At 41.5% G+C, this 24,179-nt stretch overlaps 1 protein-coding gene across 4 annotated transcripts in view; it reads right to left on the reverse strand.

Annotated features, from left to right (window-relative positions):
* Nucleotides 1-9,547: 9,547 nt before the first annotated feature.
* The window catches only part of LOC139650116 (voltage-dependent calcium channel gamma-8 subunit-like), a 15,540-nt gene continuing 908 nt past the window's right edge, over nt 9,548-24,179 (reverse strand). The window contains exons 2-6 of one of the 4 annotated variants that reach the window (XM_071526674.1): nt 19,895-20,122; nt 14,872-14,955; nt 11,001-11,141; nt 9,838-10,401; nt 9,548-9,798 (exon numbers count right to left, since the gene is read on the reverse strand). In XM_071526674.1, coding sequence (XP_071382775.1) covers nt 9,548-9,798; nt 9,838-10,401; nt 11,001-11,141; nt 14,872-14,955; nt 19,895-20,122 — 1,268 coding nt within the window. Of the gene's footprint in view, nt 10,402-11,000; nt 11,142-14,871; nt 14,956-19,894; nt 20,129-22,526; nt 22,545-24,179 lie in introns of those variants that run through there. The other 3 variants (XM_071526672.1, XM_071526675.1, XM_071526673.1) reach the window with 3 other exon arrangements.

Consider the following 24,179-nt stretch of genomic DNA (forward strand, 5'->3'; position numbering starts at 1 on the left):
GAGAGAGAGAGAGTGTCGTGACCCGGCTCGTGAGCCATGGCAAAGAAGGGAGATATACGGTGTTAACGGAAAAAAGGATCACGTTTATTAACTAAATACTAACAAATCTAAACAAAAAGAACATGAGATGTGTCAATCAGTACAATCAGTAGTGTCAGTGAGTGGATGTGTGAGGGATACAGTGTAAGGAAGTGTTGTAAGGTGTAAACTAAAGTTAACAAAACGGCAGAGCCAACCCAAAACAAAACATGCTGCATCGGGGAGAGAGCCTCCCGAGACTAGGGGAGCGGTCCGGTCTTAAGTACCCCTGGGAGACTGGCCAGGTGCTCCCAGTTGCACTAATGTAAATGCCCCGCCTACCAGGAACCTGAGGGAAGAGACACAGGGTGCATCCCGAGTCTCTTAAATTGCATCCACGTTTCCCTCACTTGCGTCTTTTCCTTGCATCTTAGTCCATGCGAAACCATGCGAGGAGAGAGGAAACAAGGAAATATGTTTTTAGAGAAATGAGACGTCCTTTCCTCTGAAGCGTCACGTGAAGCGACGTCCGTTTCTGCATGACAAAATGGGTTGTGGATTAAATAAACCTAATTTAGGTTCCCCATGTTCTTGCATTAACGTTATATATCAAAAAGCATAAAATAACGGGCATTTACACTCGTACTGTTTCTCTGCCATCTCGTTCAAATTTGCCAGATGTAGGGGCGGGGAATTGACGTCATGGCGTTCAGCTGAAAGTCTTCCGGGAAGGCTGCTCTCGTGTCTCCTCGCTCAGAGCTCCTCAGAGATCCCTCCTCGAGCTCCTCGATCCTTGACCTTCAAAATGACGGACCAGAACGACTTCCGGTTCAAGCGAGGATTGAGGATTGAGGAAATATCAAATAAGAGACTTGGGATGCACCCACAGACAGGGGGAAATACACACAAACAGGCCCTGATAGAACAGGAGGGCCGTCACAACAGACAGAGAGAGGACAGACAGAGAGGGAGAGAGGGAGAGAGAGAGAGGGAGAGATAGAGAGAGAGAGAGAGAGAGAGAATGAGAAAGACTGTGAACTAAGTTAATGTTTGTTTTATTAGGTATTTATTGTAGAATTGATCAATACCACACTGGTTACCTGAATTGATTCTAATGTGACATTTTGATTGGACTCCACACAAGTATTCATGAATATGTTGTTATGGTTATAATTATCCTGTATTTCAATGTTTCAGAGACTGTTCCACCCCCGCTGAATATTTCCAATTACCAAAAAATGGAACTCAGACTAGCATTGTCAAAACCTTTTATAGAAAAGTCTTTTCATAATTGTTTTACGTCACTCTCCTGTTTTCTCTGTCTTTTTTTTTTTTTTATCTCTCTTTCCTGTGCTTCTACCTGATTTTATTACCTCTGTTTTACTTACTTGTCTCTGTAAAGCACTTTGTACTTGTTTGGAAAAGTGCCATAAAAATAAAGTTAATATTATTATTGTTATTAGTGATTATCAGTTCAAGTATTGGCTATCAACAGCTTCAATCCACAACTACTGTTCGAACCAGTGTGGACATGCATTTGTGTGTGTGTGTGTGTGTGTGTGTGTGTGTGTGTGTGTGTGGGACAGCCGTGTAGAGGCAGCAGGGTGCAGGTTGTCTCTCCTGGGTTCTTCCTCGTGGATTTGAGGACAGGAGGAGATGAGAGTGTAATCTTGACGGACAGCTCTCCCCCCCGGCACGCGGACGCTGTTATCGAGACGTCCGGACCGCCGGCATCAGACGACACGACAAAGGAAAGCCAAACGCCCTCGCAGGTGGCAGCAGACTCCCGCAATGAGTCATGGGAGCTGAAGCTATTGTCATTTCCTACTGTGTGTGTGTGAGGCAACTGTGCTGCTAGTAAGGCTCGGGCCATTCATGAACTAAAACTGAATTCATGTTAAACTCCAGTTCAGTTCATCTCCTGCAGTGTGAATGTGAAAGTCTCCCAGCTCTAATAAAAACAGAATGTGAATTGAGTCGGAATGACGGGAAACAGAACTGAATTCCATGAAACTCCACTTCTAAGAGAGTTTGTCTCGACTCGCTAAACATTATGAATCAAACATTATGAATCAAGTAAAACAGTGGTTCTCAACGTGGGGTCCGGGGACCACCAGGGGTCCTTGAGGGGGTTCCAGGGGGTCCCCAGCAAATTGATGAATTGTTAAACTTCAGCATTATTTAATTTACAAGAAGTGAACACAGTTAGAGAATGCAGAAGAATTACTGTTTTTTATCATAGTTTCTCTGTTATATCTCTGCCTACAGTACAGATAGTCATGGGATTCTGGACAATATAATATATAACACTATGTGTAATCTCAGATATGTGGTAAGAAAAACAAAACAAAACATGTACTTTCACAGAATGTCATTGAGTTAAATTTAACTTTCTGAAATTCCAATTCAATTCCAAATCTGATTCCTGTAGGTTTTTTCAAATTCCAATTCCTCAGTTGAATTAAATATAACCGTAACCCAAACCATAACCAAAGCTGTTTTACTTGCCTAAACTTAACCGTTAGCTCCAACCTTTAGCTGAAAGTGCCGTGTCCAGTTCATGTTGGACACGGCAGTTCATACTGTTTGGACTCCTGCCATCAGGGAGGAGGGACACTTTCCCTAGAAGGGCCAAATCAAACAGATATTTGAGATCATTTGTTCCGTCAGCTGTTGGGTTTTTAAACAAGCTGTAGGCCTAGCTGCTATTGCACACACACTTTAACAAAGGACTGATGGACTCTTAGTGCTTTATATCTCATTGCAACTTTATCATGATGACATCTACTGTATGTTATATGTATTTATGTCTTTTATTTATTTATTTTATGTTGTGTATTGGTTGTGTTGACTACTGTTTGCAAACCAAATTACCCCTCTGGGACAATAAAGACTATCCAATCCAATCCAATCCAATCCAATGCTGTTGCCACAGAATCTAGTTCATGTTATTGTCACAGAATTCAATTAATTGTGGAGGAACATATTCTTAATTCTTAAATCTTCAGATTCTTAAATAAATCTGTGTTTCAGAGTTCATGCTCAGTTCACTTTCTATGAGGTCACGTTGATGGAAAAACAAGGATTTTAAAAAAGACGTGTGTCGTGAACTACAAAAATATTCCTGTATCCTCGCATAAGTTAGAGAGACTCGGTAAGCATACAGAAACTCAAGAGATACACGATTCCACTCTGCAGAGGCTGGCGGTGGCGTTTCTGTTGCCGCAGCGAGGAGCGGAGACAGGAGCCGCAGCGGCAGGTTCCCAGCAGAGAGGACGGCTAATTAAAGCTTTGACACCAAATCACATTCCACGCTGTTTCAACCAAACACATCTCTGCCTCCCGTGTCGCTCCGCCAGCAGATCTATTGTCAGAGGGATTAAAAGCTGTCACATTTCCCCGGGTCTTGATGGTTCCTCCCCGCAGAAGACTGTGAGGACCGCGCTGTCTTAATTACTGTCTGTCACGTTCTGTATTGTGGCCTTTTTGGGTTAGATTCGTCTTCGCAATTATTGTCTCGCACTCTATTGTTTCCTTTTTAGCCTCTAATTCTCTTAATCACTCTGTCATCTATCTATCTATCTATCTATCTATCTATCTATCTATCTATCTATCTATCTATCTTTCAGTTTTCTGTTGTCAATAATGCACAGGACACAGCCAATTTTCATATATAACTTTATTGAATATATATGTATATATACCTTATGTTTTTTGTCTTTTCCGGTGAGGATCAGTATATTGTATTGCTTCCCCCATCCTTAATGTCCTTTTTACGTGTTTGTCTGCTGAGTAGAAATATACTGGTTTACCATTTGAAGAGATTCAGGTTCGAGTCTGTCTGTCAGTAGCCTGAGTATTGGGACAGAGAGCTGGAGCTCGGTGGGGTTTTTCTGCTGGTGACTCACCCCCGGTTTAAAATGGATTTCACGTTTCAGGATATGAATTTGAGACAAAGGAACAGAAAAGTCGAGTTTTCATCCACACAAAAAGTGCATGTGTCACTTTGTAAAATGCAAAATGACAGTTCGGGACGGAGACATCCTCAACGCTCATTTTGTGACTTTGTTACCATTATTTCTTGAGAAAGAGGCTGGTAATTAGCTCTCCACTGCAAACACAACAGCAGAAATGATATTTTCTGCGTTGCCTCTGCCTGCTGCGCTGCTGCATGCTGTTATCAGACGCATGAGGCGACGTATTTACTAGATTTACTTATTATTCACCATGTTAAACCACTGACAACACCACAAAAGACTACGTTTAGCTCACCTCCCCAATACTCAGGCTACTGACTGTATGTCACAGGTAGGCAGGAAGCCTTTAGCCCAAAGATACAGGTGTAGGAACTCAATATTAACATTAAGAATATCTATACATACCACCACGAAAATAAATAGATTAATATAAATTCTATCGCCTACAGGTATACACTAGTCAGAACATTAAAAAACACTGATTATTAGGCTACGTTGGTAATGTTTAGAAAACAAATCAATAGCCTGCAAGGAAATGAAGTGATGGTGATCAATAGTGATGATGGTCGGGTGACAATAGAGATAGAAAAACGACAAAAAAGACAAAAATAGCTATAGAGAAAATAAGAGTAAGAAGAAAGAACAAAACAAAAAACATAAGAGCAAAATAGAGAATGTTACATAAAAAAATAGGAAACAACAGAAAAAAGAGAAAATTCTAGAGAAAATACGAGCAAAAATAGATGATTTTAGAGAAAAACTTTTTTAGAGAAAAAGTATAAATTAAAAAAAATAGAGAATGCTAGAAAAAAAAAAAGAAGAATATATATATCAAGAAGAAGAAAAAAAGGAAAAATAGAGCCTTAGAGATAAAAAAAAAAAAAAAATAAGAGGACCAGAAGGTTGTCGGTTAGAATCCTCAGAATGGCTTTGGAAAACTTGGAAAAACCGGGGGAAAGGAAATGAGAAACGCTCTCACCTCCTTCAGCAAACTACCATCACAGTGCCCATGAGCAAGGCACTTAACCCCCGCTGTTCCAGTGGAGCCGCCCAGTGACACAACCAGCAGGAGACTGTGGCTCTACTGGGCAACTCCCAGTGTGAATGACTGCGTTTACATGGACAGCAATAATCCGATATGAACCCGATTAAAAGTCAGTCTTAACAGTCTGAATGAGAAAATGCCACGTAAACAGCATTTTCTAATTTTCTTACCCTGAATAAGGTCCAGGGTTCCTACACATTTTCAATTAAAAAATTCCATACTTTTTCCAGACCTTGATTTGTTTTGAAGATTTTGTCTGGTGTTCAACGTGATTTACGCAGATAGACATCTTGCCCCTGCTAACTAGGTCATATCACTGTATAGATGAAGATTGTTCTTCACAGAGACAAATATCAGAATATGTGAGATGATTGGCAGGGTTCCTACACGGTTTCCATTTTAAAATTCCATATTTTTCCCAGACCCTATGTTCTTGACTGGATTTGATTTTGGTGGGTATTTGATATAATGCATGCTGACAGCGGCTGGGCAATAAGAGCGTCCCTCTATCTGAACATTATTCTTCACAGCAACAAAAACTGTGGACTCAAAGTGGCTCTACAACAACATAAAAGCTAGAATTATGTGTGTATCGGACCTGAACCGCAACATTTTCCATACTTTTCCAGACATTTTTTTCAAATTCCCAAACTATTCAAGACCTGGAAATGATCAAATTCATTTTTAATACTTTTCCAGACTTTCCAGACCAGTGTAGGAACCCTGAAGGTCATAGTCAGAGTCACATTAAGACATGTGGAGTATTTAGTCGCATAATTTAACACCATTTTACACCTTATAGGGTCTATGTGTAATTTCTGGTCCAATGCTGGCCTCTATCGTTCAGCGTTGTCATGACAACAACACTCTGCCCTCCGTAGAGCGAGACCATCATCAGCATGGTGGGCAAGTCGGACCGTTTCACAACCAACAACTATGAACTTTCTGTCATGTTTTACCCAGTTAGCGCATTTTTTTTTTTGCACTTGTCGTGATCAAGATCCTGACATCACCATGATTCCTGCTGTCTGTGGATTTTTGACACATATCGAAGGCAACGAGTCGCTATTTTGTTGGTGAATAACACATAAATAGGCCGGTCTATTAAAACTCTAGCTGTTTGGAGGATTATATACATGCCGAATTCACCAGAACACCCTACAGATTTGTTATAAGGTCTCAGCTGATATTTCCCGATGTGTGTTTTTTGCCGATATGCAAGGCAAAAACAAACTGCCTGATTTTTGAATGGACCTTGGTGTGGCAGGAGCCTTCAGCCTCGGCCCGCTCCTGTGTTTTTGGATGCAGAAATCTCCACAGCCTCTGCTGATAGTTACGAGTCATATTATGTTTCAGTAAAGCAGAAATATTACACATTTAACCATTAATCCAGCCTCTCTATCGGACGAATTCACGACATTTTGCGACACAAGCGGCCGATCCGACCGTTTGACGAGACTCGCTCAGCCTTCCAGAGGTCGCAAACTTGTTCACAGAGGAAGAAGATGACTGACAGCAGAACAAAGAAGGTGAAGCTGAAACTGTCACCATGCTCAGGATTTTGAAGGAAATGGAGATCATTAAGTTTTCAGTAAAGTCTTTAAACTGTCCGTGTCTCCAGTGATTCTCCTTTGTCCTGTTAATCAGACTTTGCTCCGCAGCATATGAATGTAATAGTTCTATAAGCAATCCATATAAACAGTTTATCCAGAATATTGTCTTATTTAGAAAAAGGTAAATAGTCGGTTTATTGCTGTCCATGTAAATGTAGTGAATGTGTGAAACTGTGACTGTGAAGCAGGGCGTTGCTGAAAAAGAGCATGCACGCTCAGTCAACTCTCCCCGGATAAATAAAGGTCGATAATAAAAAATGACGACGATAATGGTAAAAAAGAGATGAAATTACACATTATCACCCTCTCACATTTGTGCACATGCTTTCCACGTGACACCATTAACTTTTAGTGTAAATAAGCGAAGAAAAAAAAAAAGGGAAATGAATTAAAAATCCTTGAAAGGAATATAAAAAAAGTTACAAAAAGAAAAATTTCAAAATGTACAAATACCCTGCAATAACCATTACGATCATAGAAACACCAGCAACATGATATTAATACTCAAGGAGTTACAATCTCGTAACCTAGAGATGATAATCAATCACTCAGAATGAAAAGACAACCCAAAGATTACCATTTACAGACATTATGTGCTTTTGTTGAAGTGAATGGATCGATAATATACTCAATAATATTGTCAATAATACATTTATTATTCTAGTTTGTGAAATAGGATATAGTTATAGCTAAAAGAGAGACGGAGGGAAAGGGGAACAGAAGGCTGTTGTGCTCTTTCTCTTTCCCTCCTCCTCCAACTCTTTGTCAACCAGGGTTTGGGGTGAATTCATTTTCAAACGCATTTCAAACAGATTCAGAAGTGCACTCAAAGCTAAATATACCAGTCCAATAATAAAGTCAAATTTAGAAGATTTAGAAGGGTTTCAATTCATAATGCTGTACATCCATTGTGGAAATTTGTTCCACTTGAAATTCCTTAGTCGATATTTCAAAAACACCCTCAAAAATATCCTCAAAACAGAAATATTTTGTAAGAAAAGCTCTTAGGATAACTCATAACTTCACTAATAACCTGCTTGACTTTCATGTCAGCGATCATTTTGTAATTTCTAGGTGGGGAATATATTTCAAAATGGTGGATATCTCACTTTGGAATTAAACTCTTAATTTTGTACCCATCTACTTGCTGATATCATAACAAGAAGTGAGTTTTTTTTTATTTTTTGTAATATTTCTTTGATTTAAGCGCTAAATAAAAATCCACCCCCTGAGTGTAAAGTGAATTGACCCCTGACCCTGTTGCCGTGGTTACAGCCCTTTGCGGTAACACTCTACGGAAGCTGCCTTGTAAGCCTTCGGTATCAAATCGTCGTCATAAGCAGTCATACAAAAACCCTGAAACAGTTTACGTGATTTAACACTGAATACATCACATATACTGCAAAAAAAAAAGCCCATCTTTACAAGTAATTTCATCTAAAATCTTAAAGCTAAAAAAAAAAGAAAATGACAAAGCAGGATTATATTGAATCGTGATATATTACGTCTTTACTAGACTTTCTGTTGTTATCTCTTTGAAATGAGAAAATGTGACTTCTGAAATATTTCTGTCCATTACAGGCCACCGTAAACCGTTTCAGAGACCTGTCAACGTTGCTGGAATTGCTTTGTCACCAATAGAAGTAAATAAATGTCATGAAATTACTTGAATCTTAAATTTAAAATCCTGATCTACTGGGTGAAAAAAGTGTGTGAGTGTAATAGTTTAACTTGTTTCCAATACAATCCATCTGGTTTCAAACAAGAAACAAGTAAAATATCTTTAGAAGAGCGATCACTCGGGACGTTGCAACTTGTTTAGAAATTTGTGGATTTTTTCACTCCAAAAAATACGATTTTAAGACTTAATATGAGATGGAGCTACTTGTTAAGATGGACATTTGTTGCAGTGTGTAACCCTAACAATGACAATAAGCAGTGTGGTGTGCTGGAGGCAGACAGGGTGAAGCATACAGAGGCATGGCTCTTCGTTTCTCTGGGTTTGTGGAGAATGCCCATCTGTCGCTGTAATTACCTTTGACACAAAACGAAAAAATATATAGACTCACAGTTTGTCAGCCTCATCTACTAGTGTGTGTGTGTGTGTGTGTGTGTGTGTGTGTGTCAGCCGGTTTAAAAGAAAACAGAGAAATGCGGTGTTCGCTATCTGGCCTCTCAGAAATTGTATTATTTGTGAGGTTAAAAGGCATCGAACGGTTCAAAATCTTCTTCTTGTTGTGAAATAAAAGTAAAGTTGCCGGTTTGAATTTCCCCAGAGCGGTTGGTGAAATCTGGGCGGCGGCGGGGGGGGGGGGGGGGGGGGGAAGCAAACGAGTGACGAGCTTCCCTTCCCTCAACAGCTACTATGTTCTGAGGTGCCCTTGAGCAAGGCGCTTTACCCCCCCGATTACTCCACTCCCAGACATGAATGTGTGATTTTTTCTGACTGTATACAGGTGAAGCAGAGCGATGCTGAGATTAAAGGTTTAAAAAAAAAAAAAAGCCTCCACATCACCACCTGCCTTTGAACTAACTTACAGCTTATAGAGAAGAAGTCATGACCATTTTTAAGGCAGTTGTCATGAACTTGCACGGACTGTTTTTAGGATTTTTTTTATGACCGCTTATGAAATCGTTAAGTAAGTATTTATGGCAGCCAGATACCGTAAGCTGAAGGACAACCGAGTTACCGTTAAAGTGTCACCCAAACATTTTCAGCCCTCCTCTTCCTCTCGTTCAGTTCAGATATCTCTCTCCCTCTCTCTTTCTCTCTCAATCCGACTATCTTCCTTTCGCTCCCCTCCTTTCCTTTCATTTCAACTCTCTCTCTCTCCTTCCCACTCCTCTCCTCTCTCTCCCTCCTCCTCCTCCCTCCTCCCCTCTGAGGTTTAGTTTTAAACTGGCGTGGTTTTCCTGTTAAGTGTGTCTGAGTTGCTATCCCTGTCCCGTTTGGCCCCCAGCCGGTCCAGGGTTCCCATGTTGCCCCTGTCCCGCTCCATGGTGGCGGTGGATATCGGAGCCTGCTGGGCCGGCGGGGCGGCGGACGTGGAGCTGTTCAGCGGCGCCGCGTTTTGGGCCACGGCCGCCGCCGCTGCCAAGTTGGACTTGGAGAGAGACGGGAGCGTGCCGCTGCTCATTACCGCTGCTCCTCCTCCTCCTCCTCCTCCTCCTCCTCCTCCGCTGCTGGAATCCTTAGGGAAGTAGTTGTGGAGCTGGTACAGCGTGGCGCGGTCCACCGTGCCGTAGAGAGGCGGGGCGCCGCCTCCCAGGCTGCCCAGCTTGGAGTCCCTCGTCAGGGTGTACATGGAGATGTCTCCGCCTCCTCCGCCGCCCCCGCTGGTGTGGTGCGGGTTGGGCAGCGTGGCCACGGAGAAGGGCGGGGCGGAGGGCGGCAGGCTGAAGGTCTTGGAGGCGCCGATGGGCGAGGTCTCCTGGGAGCGCGGCGGGTCGGTGGAGCGCGAGCTGGAGCGCGAGCGCCGGCGGAAGCGGTAGCTGGGCAGCCGCAGCATGGCGTGCGTGGTGCTCTTGAAGAGGTCGGTGCGCGAGCGGCAGCGCAGCTCCTTGTTCTTCTCGATGTAGATGTTGACGGCGAGGACGCCCACCATCTCCGCCAGGATGAAGGACAGGCCGCCGAAGTAGAAGGACCAGCCGTAGGAGTAGTGCCACTTCTTATCCTCGTCCTTCTTGGGGGAGATGTCGCTCAGCGCCGCGGAGATGTACACGATCACTCCGATGATGTTGCTCAGGCCTGAGGAAATATACGAGAGTGCTAAGTGCTCCTCCGGGACAAATTAAGCTGCAGCTTGATTAAAAGATTTTGTTGGCATGGATATCGGGGTTTGCAACAGACTGTATTTCCTTTCGATTACACAGGAAGGAGGCGGATATAATATGAAATCCAATCTGCATATCATACATAATAACAGCTTATAATGTGATTCCTGTTTTAGATAGATAGATAGACAGATAGACAGATAGAGAGATAGATAGATAGATAGATAGATAGATAGATAGATAGATAGATAATTTATTCCAGAGGGAAATTCACAGCAACCTACTCTTTACTAGTGGCATGATAATGAAATCTGAAATAGTGCAACTACTTTCAGTAGAATAAGGAAGAGCAAAAAACAGATTGATTAAAGGAGAAAGAAATATATATTAAAGAAGGGATTTAGTCCAGGACATCCAGGACTAAAGTACCAATACCGATTAGACATCTTGAGTTTTCAGTATTTTACTAATCCACGTTTGAACACAGGAGGTAAATACACCAAGAAGCGATTGAAAACTGAATTTCCCGATTTACCAGATTCGACCGCAGGCAAAGCAAAGCCGCAGTCTCACCTGCAGCTACGAAGAGGATCCCTCCCCCGAGAATAATGTTCCTCTTGCTCTTGTAGAAGCTGCTGGACGCGACGCAGACTCCGCCCAGCAGGAGCAGTATGGCGCTGAGGATGGGGAAGATGCTGGAGGCTCGCACCACACCTGCAGAGGAGGAGGAGAACACGTCAATCCCCGTCGACTGAAACGACATTGTTCTTCGGTCGTGGACAAATTATTGCATCTGATCGAAGTTTGCTGTTTTCTTTTCCTTTTTTTTAAGTGCAACGCCTTCTGAAGGTGCGAAGTCAACAGCCCCGTGACACTCCTGCCAGTTAAGGTGTTACCAAGACTTGCTATAGCTGACACTACAACTTGGCTGCCGAACAGCAGCTGTGAAAAAAGTTTTATTTAAAATCCACGGCATCAGTAAAGGGATATGTGCAGCAGTAGATTAAAATTCTGGTTTAAATCTGAAATCTCAACTGATGAAATGTGAGTCTTAACCAGTTTCCCACAGAAAATATCTACAGTGGACAGCTGGGAACCAATGCAGAATAATAAACTTTACCTGTGACAAAGTGCTCTACAGACCACTAAACAATAACAAAATAAAAGCCCCGTAAATTTTGGATACTGTGCTTCACTATTTATGAGTGTCAGCATATTTCCAGAGAGCAAAGCTGTTAGCGCTCAATCTGTAAACAAGTAGCAGCTGGCAATAAACCTGACAGAGTTAAGGGTTCGATACACATGCTGCTGCTGTAAGGTGCTTCGGATAAAAGCGTCCACCAGTCTCTCTTGAAGCTGCCCCCCCCCCCTCCTCCCACTCTTCTGCCCAGCTCTCCTGCCCATTATGACTGTAAAACCCATTGCACTGAATACGGAGCTATGGCAGTAGTTGTGTCCCAGATCTCCCAGCAACCACTGCTGGAGCCATAATGGAGGAGGTGAACTGGCTGTGCACAAATAACGGCTAAATATATAACAACCAAGCAGGAAAAACAGAGATACCTGAAAACAACTGTTGTCCATTCAGTAATGTTATAGAGAACAGTCCAACAGAGATTTGTTTCCAAGGGAGCGTATCTATGTTCCCAGGGTCCTATTTCCCCCAGATATATATGGCACATAATGGGAACATGACAAAGGGTCCTATGTTCCCAGGGTCCTATGTTCCCCAGTTCTACATATGTGCTCTCCCAGGGTTCTATGTTCCCAGGGTCCTATGTTTAACCCTAACCTTAACCAACCATATTAAGCAAATACAGAGCTGGGGAACATCTTTTTTCAGGTTCCCATTATGTGCTATATAGAGCTGGGGAACATATGACCTTGATAACATAGGACCTTGGGAACATAGGAATGACTCAGTTTCGAAATTTGGTTTAGGCTACTGTGACACAGGAAACTCTAATCTTTATCTTTAGCCCTAATCCTTGATCCTAATCTGTACTCTAAAGCTACTGAATGTAGTTTGAGAAGAGTCAGTTAGGCTTTGTTAACTATAGCTAACTAGCCAGCAAGCTAATTTACCAAAGCAACCAATGGCCGGGTTGCAACTTGAGACTAGACACTAACACTAGCCAATAACTATGTTAGCGATTGTGCAGATCAGATGTGCTTACTACAAGACAGTTTATGTTTAGCTGAGCTGCTAGCTAACAAGCTGACATGATCTAAACACAAATTCAATTGCAGCAAAATTATCAGCTCCCAATAAAAAAACAAAACGAACCCTGTCTGTTGAAGGTTTTTGAGACAACTAAGTTAGGGTGACCACATTTTCAAACCCACAAACCGGGACCCTTAAGTGTACCACACATTCATGCACGTGCACATGTATGCACTTATGCACGCACCATAGGTGTTTTCATCAGGATGGGGGACAATTATTTCAGCGCCTCAGCAAACAAAAATCCACCAAAACATAGTTTATTTGAAAACTGTATAATAACACTAGTAAACACAAAACACCGCTAAACCACTGCTTATGTTTGGTCGTTTTAATATAATCTTTTATGGCGGCATTTCCACCCCTTGCAGTGTGTGCAGAACGCAGCATTTTCGTTGCCGGCTACTTCTCGAAGAAAAAAGTAAGTCTTCTGGAGGTCTTTAGAAAAGACTGACTTTCTCTTCGGCATGACAGCTAACCGTTAGCGTACTCAGATTCTGTCAGACAGAGCCACAAGCGTCATAGGCTAGCAACAGCCTTGACAACGACACATTGATTGACACACATACAGACAAATCAGTGTTGAATTCAGTCGTGTGGTGCATTGTTTATGTTTTTTGATTGGGTTAGGTAATAATGAGTGGGACAGAACATGATAAATGTCTATGTAAGCGCTGAAAACGAGTATAATACTATTATTACTTATTACTACTATTATTTTAATTGTGGTGAAAACCGGGACAATTTGGTAGTAAATGTTGAAAACCGGGACATTTTAGTGTTTTACAGATATTTGTCAGGACTTGGGACACCCATCTTGAAACCGGGACAATCCCGGACAAACCGGGACGTCTGGTCACCGTAAACTAAGTCGTACATTTAGAAAATTTATCAAGTAGCTTTTCACAGCTACTGTTGCTCACAAGCTCAAGCTCCAATATGGCTGCAAGAGGCTGCATTACATATGTCATGATTTCTCTGCAGACATTTGAAACCAATGAGCAAATGCCATAACATGCTGAGAATAGCAGAGGATCATTATAGGAGATGAAAATGCTGAGTAGCTCCAACTCAGCAGGGAACAGGTGGACTATAGCGGAGCCTTTGAGTTATGAAGGTGACTTTTCAGGCTGCACTAGCTTTGTTACCACTGAAGGGAAAAGATAATGCTATGATAAGCATTTATTCCACGATACCTCTGTCAGACGTGTCAGATAGTGGCTGCAAGTAATTCTCTAAATCTGTTTTAACCAGATGGAAGCAGCAGATAGGTTTGACGAATCAGTACGATTCAGATATTATTAAGTAAAGAATCAATCACAGAAAAGTAGCACAAATCGGCTTTCAAATAGCCTGCTTTCCTGTCATTTTCTAAACTTAGGGGAGCTGATTATATGGCCATATGTGACAAACCCCACCTATTTCAAATGGTTTCAAATTAGTCAATAATAATGTAGTAAATGATAAATAAATATAAAAGCAAAGAATTAGAATCTATCTAGAACGAATTAAGCATCGCTGCCTTTTTCATAGAAATGTTGAAAAAGACGACTCAAAATAAATGACATACCTTTACTGACCAGATAGACAGATAGAGAAAGATAGATAGAGATAGATAGAGAGATATACACGATAAACCGATAGATTTAGGACTCTACTAAAAGATCCTGCTCTCAAAATGGAGGCAGGATGTGAAACCTGAATCCTGAGCTGAAAATAATCCGTTAGTGAAGGCTGTTCTTTCAATCCATCTGCGGAAAGGAGCTTTCTCTACACCCCCAGACTCCCAACCCCATGCACCTGGGCATTCACACACACACACACACACGCACACACACACACACACACACACACACACACACACACACACACTCACTTACACATACCTCCAGCAATGCTTTGCTTCAATCTGACATCCGTGTATTGATGCCCGCCCACCATCCCCTTCTGTCCTTTCTGTATGTGTGTATATGTGTGTGTGTGTGTATGTGTGTGTGTGTGTGTGTGTCTGTGATGTATGCTGCAGTGTGTGTATGTGTGTATGCTTATGTAATGTGTGCATACATCTCTATGTGCCATTCATTTGTATGTATATGCGCAAATGTGTGTGCATGTGTATGTGTGCATTTGCCTGCTTTTGTGTGTGTATATATATGCAAATACATGTGCCTGTGTGTGTGTGTGTGTGTGTGTGTGTGTGTGTGTGTGTGTGTCACTCACGCAGCAGATACTCTGCAGCGTCCTGGTCGTAGTCGGCGTCATCTGGGAAATGATTGATCTGGGAACACACACCTCGCTTCAAACCTGAAAAAGAGAGAGAGAGGAAGAGGAGGAGAGGGTGAGGAAGAGGATAATACAGAGAGGAAGAAAGAGAAATCGAGATCAGAAGGAAGAGAGGGAGAAAACAGGAAGAGGTAGAAAGAAGCGAGAAGGGTGAGGAAGAGAGTGATAAGGAAGAAGAGAGATAGTGAGGGTGAAGAAAGCGAATGGAGAGAAAGAATGACAGATGGAGAGACAGAAGATGAAACATGGTGAGAGAGAGCAGGGAGGAAAAAGATGGAGAGAAGCAGCAATAGATAGAGAGAAAGAGAGGTAGAGACAAGGAGGGAGAGAGATAAATGGAGAGATGGATAGAGAGAGAAATGATGAGATGGAAGAGAAACAGAGATAGAAAAAAAAGAAAGATTCAAAGAAAGCAAGGAGGGTGAAAGAGAGGGAGTGAAGAACAGGTAACAGAGAAGAAGAGAAGAGAGAGACAAATCGACAATGATAGAATGACAGAAACAATAAGATGGAAAGAGAGATGGAGGGAGAGAGAAAGAAAGGGGTTGAGAGAGAGAAAGTAAAGGTGTATAGAGAGATAGAGAGAGAGGGAGAATCCTGCGTTAAGAACAAAACTGACAAAGACCAACCAACATGCCTTCTCTGAAACACTAAACACATTAAAGGTGCAATGTGAAGGATTTTAAAACATCAATATATCATTGTCAAATTAATTGTGGTATCTGGTTATAATGGAACTTTTTCACAAACATGGCTGACATACTGTACATCTGCAGGGTTTAGATCGGTTCTCACCATTGCCTAGGGCTGAACGATTTTGAAAAAATATCTAATTGCGATTATTTTGACTGATATTGCAATTGCGATAGGATTTGCGATATTAGAGAGAATGATAATTTTTACATCATTATTCTCATTTTCATTGAAAAACGTATTAAAATGATTATGGTGAGATTTTTGCGGGGATCTGTACCAAACAAAGATGTTTTCTTAAGTCTGTAGAATATGATGTGTAGGCCAGGACATCTCTGCAGCACCACAGTATTTAATTTAAAATGGTATTTTGACACATTTCACCTTTAACAAATATTGCGCCTCCTGCGATTTGAAAATTGCAGTAGGCCATATTGCGATTTCAATAAAATTTTGAATAATTGTTCAGCCCTACCATTGCCGACAATATTAAGAAGCCAACTTTCTTAGCTAACTGGCTAACCGAGGCTAACCGTAATTTCTGGGCTGTTAGCATTTTGTGAGCCTCAATCAAATCACTTTTTGTAGATGTGCAGTCGTCTGACAACAGAAACAGAAATGTATGTCAATAACAATTTGTGTTATTAACTAACAGAAAGTTGGCTTCTTAAAGGTCCCATATGGTGTAAAGCAGGACTCCCCTTGCCTCTGTGATGATAAAGGAGTTGGATGGTCTATCTAAACATGGTGAAAGTATCAAAACGCACGGTCACCAACTAAATCCACACAATCCATATTAGAAAAGCGAGCCTCTAAACGAGCCGTTTGGACTTCCGTAACTTTGTGGCGTCACAAAGGTTCGCTCATTATCATTTTTGTAAGAAATAATAGACTAACAAAGTGTTTTTTTCAAAGCGGCTGAGCGGTTGTCATTGTTTATTACCGGAGAGATTTCCCTACCTGTAGCCGCCGGGCCGCGGTGTCTCAAGTTTCACTCTTGAAACGGTTAGCCAATCGGAACAGAGGGGTCGTTAATATTAATGAGCCTTAAAGACACAGCGACAGAAACAGCCTGTTCTTGGTAAGGCTCAGAGAGATGCTGGAAAATGAACGTGTAAAAATGGATTGAGAGTGTTTTTGGTTCATGACACCACACACACAGCTTTGAATGGACCTCAAGACACAAAATAAAACTCTGGAAAGTGGAGAATATGAGACCTTTAACATTGCTGGCAATGATGAGAACTGATCTGATCTATATCCTGCAGAAGTGCATCAGCCATGTTTGTGAAAAAGGTTTATTAGGAAGCAAAAGAGACCATGATGGAGACGATTGGTAGCCTCAATCACACCCCAGCGCTATTGTTAATGGTAATCTTTCTCAAAATTAAGACTATGTTACCCATAAACCCTGTTGGTACTTGCCGCCCCCCTCCCCCTACCAGAGGCTCAACATGTTGGAAGTGATTTCTCCATCTTTCTTTCCCTCCTTCCACCATCTGCTGCCAGAAACTCTTTCAGCTTTAGCTCCGTTTTGCTCTGGAAGAACAGAACCTCTTCCTGCTTTGTGCCGTAAAGCGATCCAGCAGATTTCCCTCCAGATCCACCAGGTGAAGGAGAAACAATGGAGGATGCAGAGTAGAGGCTGATAGAGGCTGACAGTCTGCTCGGTCTTGTTTGTTTATAGTAATTACTCTAATGTCTCAAAATTAATATGGTTAATGATTTGTTGATGCTAAAATGCTGCATGTAGCACCTTTAACTAAAATCAGAGGACATTTCTAATGGGCTTAACAGCTGTGTCCTAAAAATTCTGTCTGTGTGCCTATTTGCGCAATAATGTGTGCATGCATGCACGTATGTTTGTATTTGCTTCTGTGTGTGTGTGTGTGTGTGTGTGTGTGTGTGTGTCCTGTCCTATTAGCTCTGTCTGTCTCTCATGGACGGCGAATGACAAAACTTCTCCATCAGCCACTGAATGAGTCATCGCTCCTAACTGAGCTCTCTGGCATTACCATCAGCTTTCTATTGAATGCATATGTGTGTGTGTGTGTGTGTGTGTGTGTGTATAAGCGTATGTTCCCTGATTTCGGTAAAGTCAAAAAAGCCTTTGGTTGAGAATGAGCACAGTAGGGGGGTTGCATGAGGCTGTGGTTAACTCTTGGTCCTGCAATATACCTGGAAAACCTGTTATTTGCACTATTTTAGATGCCAAAAATCCCAAAATGTGAATGTAGGGAAGGGGGGGGGGGGGGGGGGGGGGTTGTTATAGCAGTCACACCCAAGAGAGAGAGCGTTCAATTTTTGCACATACCTGTACAAACTGAAAAAAAACAACAGTTATATTGTTATATTGCACATATATATTTGTACATATTTTTATTTCTTATTTCTTATTTCTTATTATATTTTTTATTATATTTTTAATTGTATTATTATTATTTTTATTTTATTTTATTTTATTATTTTTATGTTTATTGTATGCACCTCCATGCCAAAGCAAATTCCTTGTACTGTGAAAACTTACTTGGCAATAAACTTGATTCTGATTCTGATTCTGATTCTTTACTCTGATTATAGGAATGACGGTGATGCAGTAGAACGTGACGAGGCTAAGTAGCTAAAATCACAGTAAATAAAATGCCGTAATGGCTATTATGGCTTTGACACAACAGTTACCAAAGCATGTGTGCTGTCTGGGAAGTTCCTTACAAAGCATTGTGTACACATATAAGATAATAAACAACTGCAGGAAACAAGAAAAACTGCTTACTAGCTCCCTGGTTACCAGAGACGGCACAGCAAGGAGCGAGTGAACGGAGCGACTGGCTGCGACTCGTCTCCGGTTCAACAAAGGGAAGTGTGGCGGAGAGGTGAATTATTATTTTCCTTCATATTTGGCTTATTAGCGCTGTAAGCATTCTGCGTTGAGACCGAGGAGCAGCAGCACCTGGGAGCTGGGAGCGGGTCTGAGAAACTGAACATTTTTTCATTTTAGGGAAACCGAAGCAAAAAATTAACAAACTGGTGTCTGGTGAAGAAAAACAAATGCAGTTTCTGTAGCGTCCCACAGCGCATTCACGGTGCTGATTTATAGTTTGCAAATATGCACAGGGGCTTGTGGGAGTGCAATTTAAGTTTAAGAACTTTTACTTCCTATTATTAATTAGATACAGCTGATTACCACAGTGGCACAGCAATAGCACCGTGGTAACAAAACAACTGCATTCAAAAAAAGAATAAAGTCCGTACTGCAGAATAAATGTTTGCTTCTTTGTCTGCTGCTGTGGATTATATTATAATAAACGTTTGTAATTTATTTGGTAGTGCGGACTTTGGACATGAGTCCGCATCCTGAGGGCTTCAAGAGCTGAGCGAGCAAGTTCTTTATTCTGGAAAAACCAACTACATGTCATGGCTAACTATCCAGTGAGCTCTACTTTAATGCTTACAATCGAGTGTCATGTTTTCCAAAAGGTGGATAAATGATTTTGATATGAAACTAAGGATTTCCTAATTTTTGATAAATATAGAGCCGTATGTTTCTAAACTTCAGAAATGCAAAGCAATTGGCGAACCTAATGTTTATATGACCAGAGAGTGTGGCGATGCAAAAACTGATTATATTTTATTGTGCTTTTTGTTGTAATTTCCTCGACAAAGCACACAAATAAAATCATAATAAAATCAAGTTTTGCATCAGATGGTGGAAAGGTTTTCATAACGTATGCAGGAATTCATAGGACAGAAACTAGGACAGAGGATAGAGAAGAGAATTTTCTGGTAGAATTTGAGAGACCAGGGGCTTTTTAATCACTACACCACCCCAAATATTTGCACATCTCTTATTGTATGTTGGATAAGCTTTGATCTAGAGATGGAATATATTTTAATGAACCCATCGTTTCATTCTCTGAACTGGTTTTTGGTTCCAAAGGGTTAAAGAACAGACAAACAAAACAGACAAACAAATGTGGCAGAATGCGCAATGTGTGCTGCTGGTAGATACCAGACCGGTCCTTGTTGACTGTTTGTCTGAGTGTGTGTGTGTGTGTGTGTGTGTATGTGTGTGTGTGTGTGTGTATGTGTTCTTATGCAGCTCATCTGTGTAATCAGAACGGACATAAATAGGTGTTCACACACACACACACACACACACACACACTGACCTCAACAAGAACCTTGAGTGACCAATGCATGGGAAAACACACAAACACCTCCACACACACACACACACACACACACACACACACACAGAGAGCCGTACCCTCCAGGCAGCAGATCCTCCAGAGGCCGGAGTGGGTGAGCGCCCCCGGGTCTTTCTTGTCCTTGTTGTTGGACTCGTCCTGGGAGGAGTTGGCGGTGCTGTTGCAGATGAACGCCCGGGCGTACAGCCAGTAGTCCGTGCCGATGGCCACCGTCATCAGGGCGAAGGCCGCGAACGCTCCCATGGTGGTCAGCAGCACCTGGATGCCCCGCTCACACCACACCATGGCTGGCCAGGGAGGGAGGGAGGGAGGGAGGGAGGGAGGGCAGGTCAGGGTTATTTATGAAGGATATTAACAGTCCAAAACCACGGGTGCATTTTGAGGCCGATACTGAAGTGGTGGCAGCAGCAGAAAAGACTCGACCGACTCCTTGAAGTCAATAAATCTTTTTGGCAACCGTAAACCCAATCTCTAGGCCAGTGGTTCTCCACATGGGTCCGGGGACCACCAGGGGTCCTTGAGGGGGTTCCAGGGGGTCCCCAGCAAATTGATAAATTGTTAAACTTCACCATTATTTCATTTAGTTAACACCATTAGAGAATGTAGAAGAATGACTGTTTTGATCATAGTTTCTCTGTTATCTCTCTACCTACAATACAGATAGCCATGGAATTCTGGACAAAATCATATCTGACAATAAAAATATTCTCCGATTTGGGTCCAAGAGACAAAATCAGATCATAAGGGGATCTGTGGCCCTAATGTGGACTAAATTAGGGGTCCTTAATATGAAAAAGGTTGAGAATCACTGCTCTAGGCTATGGGTGACGTCACATTCACTACGGGCTATGGGCTACACCGACTTTTTGGGAGTTTGGTCACTTTACCCAAACATGTGACGAGAGGGTTGACACCAAAAATCTTCTCTGTGTCTCCAATAGCTAGCTCTGCCTGGTGCGCATGCTAACCGTCACTATAGGCAATTAACATTAACCAGAGTATAAAGATAGACCCAAAATCTATAAATCAAAATCAAGTCCATTACGAATCAACAACAAACGCAAAAACTTTAGCTGTCTGGCTAACTTCACCAGCAGGATGCGGCTACACTGTCCCTCGTGGGCCACCGTAGAGGACTTGTGGAAGTCTATGGCTGTGACCGGAATGGATCGCTATTCCCTCATCTGTATTTCCCTATATAGTGCTGCTCTATTAGTGCACTAATTAGAGGTAAATCACACATGATTAACGAGTGAATTCGGACACTTAATTCATCATCATTCATCATCAACCTGCGTCTGCATTCACCAGTCGCATAAACAAATGTTCCAGCTAACATTTGACAAGTTACCAATATTCCTTCAAAGCCAACCATATATGTGTCACTAGCTGACTTTAAACAGAAAACAAATATTCACCGACGTTCCCATCTAGACGTTTTCCGGCCTTATGTCAGTGAATAAATATTCTCTGCATCGGAGTTGTGTGCGGCTTCTTTTTTCTGTTTATTTTCACGCACTTCACCAATCCAGCTGTGCGGTTTCCTTCACGTTTTGGACTTCTCACTAGCTGACATTAACAAAAAACACGTTACAATAAGCTATGTACCATATAACCTGCAGCTAGAGATAAATACCTTCCTGAACAACAGACCTTAATGTTAATGTTAGCGTTAACGAGCTCAAATTAGCTTAACAAATCATGCACTTAATTAATTATGAATCGGCAGTTAAAAGAAAACATATTTAGAGTAGCTTGAGGTCTTTTGGTACCAAAAAAAGTTTATTTACGTGCATTAGTAAACGAGGTTTGGTGAAGAAGAGGATGCCATCATTATAAAACCACAGAAGGGTTACAAATTTGTTGCTTGGTAACGGCCAGGTGACGACAGACTCGCAATGCATTTTGGTACTTTCACCGTTTTAGTGACCAGGCTTGTTCACTACATATTACAGTGCATTGTGGGAAATATGTAGTGCCTTCAAAATCATTCCACAATATCATTTTATCATTCGGACACTAACAAAAAATGTCTGACGTACGTATTAGTGCCCTAAAACGCAGATAGTGATCCATTCCGGTCACAGTCTATGACCGGGTGAGTCTTTCCAGTGTGCTCTGGGTGAGAAAAATAGACTGAAAATGACTTTTGATCAGAAAACAACTGAGTACGCAGCCTGAAGCAGTAGAAAACGTTGGCACCACGCAGTCGGCAGTAGAAGAAAATGCCAATGCCACAAACCACTTTGTGTTAACAAAAACTAAAATGACCAATATGATAAAAACTCAACAATGGAAGGGTGGGAGATGGAAAACCTGCTGCAAGTTTGCTGCAAGCCAGTCCAACAGTTTATAGCAGTGTGGAAAAAAGTGAAAACAAATTGAGTGTTCGATTGCCAATATGCAATCCAAATGTATCAACGTTCAGTGAAATTGTTCCCGAAAAAACCCCCAAATGCCCCTAAAAATCAGATCAACGGGGTCAAAAAATGCCCTCTGACAAATAAGTTAATTTCTTACCCTGTAATGAAAAGTTATTTATATTTTCTCAGACGTTTGTCCAGACATTTAAACTGCTGACCTGCTCTTCTCTCTAAGCATCAGTCTGCCATCAACCCAGAAACCACAGGAAGATTCACAGGAAGATTCACATTCAGAGACGTTAATATCAACACACTTTGCAAGCAAGGAGGGGGGGGAAAGATTTGTCTTTGGCATCGGGTCAATGATAAAATCAATGAAGAAGAGGTGGGAAAAAAAACTGTGAAGCTTAGCGGAGAGGAGAAAAGAGGAGAAGAAAGCAGAGGACAGAGGTTCATGAACACATTCATAAAAACAGAGCAGGGAAGGAGAGGAGAGGAGAGGAGAGGAGAGGAGAGGAGGGACAGGAGAGAGGGTGAAGAGGAAAGGAAAGCAGATAGAAGAGAAGAGAGAGGAGAGGCATAAATCGGAGATGAGAGGCAAAACAGTGGGGAAGGAAGACAAAAATAAGACACTAAGCATCTTTTGTCAGGAAAGGAAACACTGAAACACAGAAGGTGAATGGAGGAACAATAGGTGGGAATCGGTTTGAATGGAAGGAGATTACAGAATGAGAGCGTTTCTTTCCAAAAAAAAAAATTAGATATTCCCCCTTTCGAATAGAAAAGACACCCGACTCCTGACTGCTGACATGAAAACTCAATTTGCAAAACCATTTAGCTATTCTGAAACCTACCAAATACTAACATTATCCAAAATGGAGACATCTATATGAATGAAATATTTAGCAGTGAATTTCAAAAGAGACATTATTTTTCTTTCAGAGTCTATATATATATATATATGGCGATACCCTCATTCAAGCGTCTCTGTGCGATAATATTTACAAGTGGAATATATAATAATAAAAAAACCACAAATCGATCGCGCTGAGAATATCAATTCCAGCGTGGGCTTTTTAAACCGTTTGGCTAATTCAGCGGGCCTGCGGGGTGTTTCCATGGCAACAGAAATCCCAAAATAACAGAGAGCACTGGTCCTCTGACCCTGAAGCTGACCTGCCTGCTGGAATATGCACAAGGTAAGACCCAAAACACACTGCAACACACACACACACACACACACACACACACACACCGCTGCTCTGTCTGCATGGGGAATAACACAAGTCACACAAAAGTCTGTCAAGATTTAAGTTTTCACTGGAATCTGTAATTTGACTTATTAGGGTTTTTATCATTTTGTTAATTTGATCATTCTCTTCCATGTTTAATTTTAATGTCATTTGGTTTTGGTGTCCAGTTCGCCTGTGTCTGTTTGTCATTTATTCTTTTATGTTAATGTTTATATAAAGCCCCTTAAAGCTTCTTTTTCTCACTCGCACAACTTGTAATTCTCTCTTTATTTCATGTTTTATTTAATCATTTTGTAGGCGGAAATAAACTAAACCTGAAGCCAATCTGATTTTGGTTTTGAAATATCCAAAGTCGCTGAAGCTGCTCGATTAGATTTGAATTTAGATTAGGAAACTTTCATGTTCGCAGTGAAGTTTTTTTTGAAGCCTCGTTCGCAATTTAAAAGAGAAAAAAGAGAGCCACATGAAAACAAAACAAAAAGCGTTACAGCAGAATGTAAAGTGGCATCATGTGCTGTCTGACAGTGTGACAGAAAGGTCACAGGTTCGATCCCTGGTGCAGCTGAAGTGACTCTGAACCCCTGTCTGCTCCCTCTGGATGAGAAGTCTAAACTTTAAAAATCCAGTTGGAGCAAACAGCATCAGTCCATATAAGATGTTAAAGGTTCCATATTATAGGAATCCAAATTTCCTTCTGTTTCTATACATATATAATCAAAGATGTTTAA

Source organism: Centroberyx affinis, unplaced genomic scaffold (genome assembly GCF_046629955.1).
Source record: "Centroberyx affinis isolate AG114_WGS23_722 - 3 ecotype Tasmania unplaced genomic scaffold, CSIRO-AGI_Caff_v1 ptg001440l_1, whole genome shotgun sequence".
In the NCBI taxonomy this organism is placed as follows: domain Eukaryota; kingdom Metazoa; phylum Chordata; class Actinopteri; order Beryciformes; family Berycidae; genus Centroberyx; species Centroberyx affinis.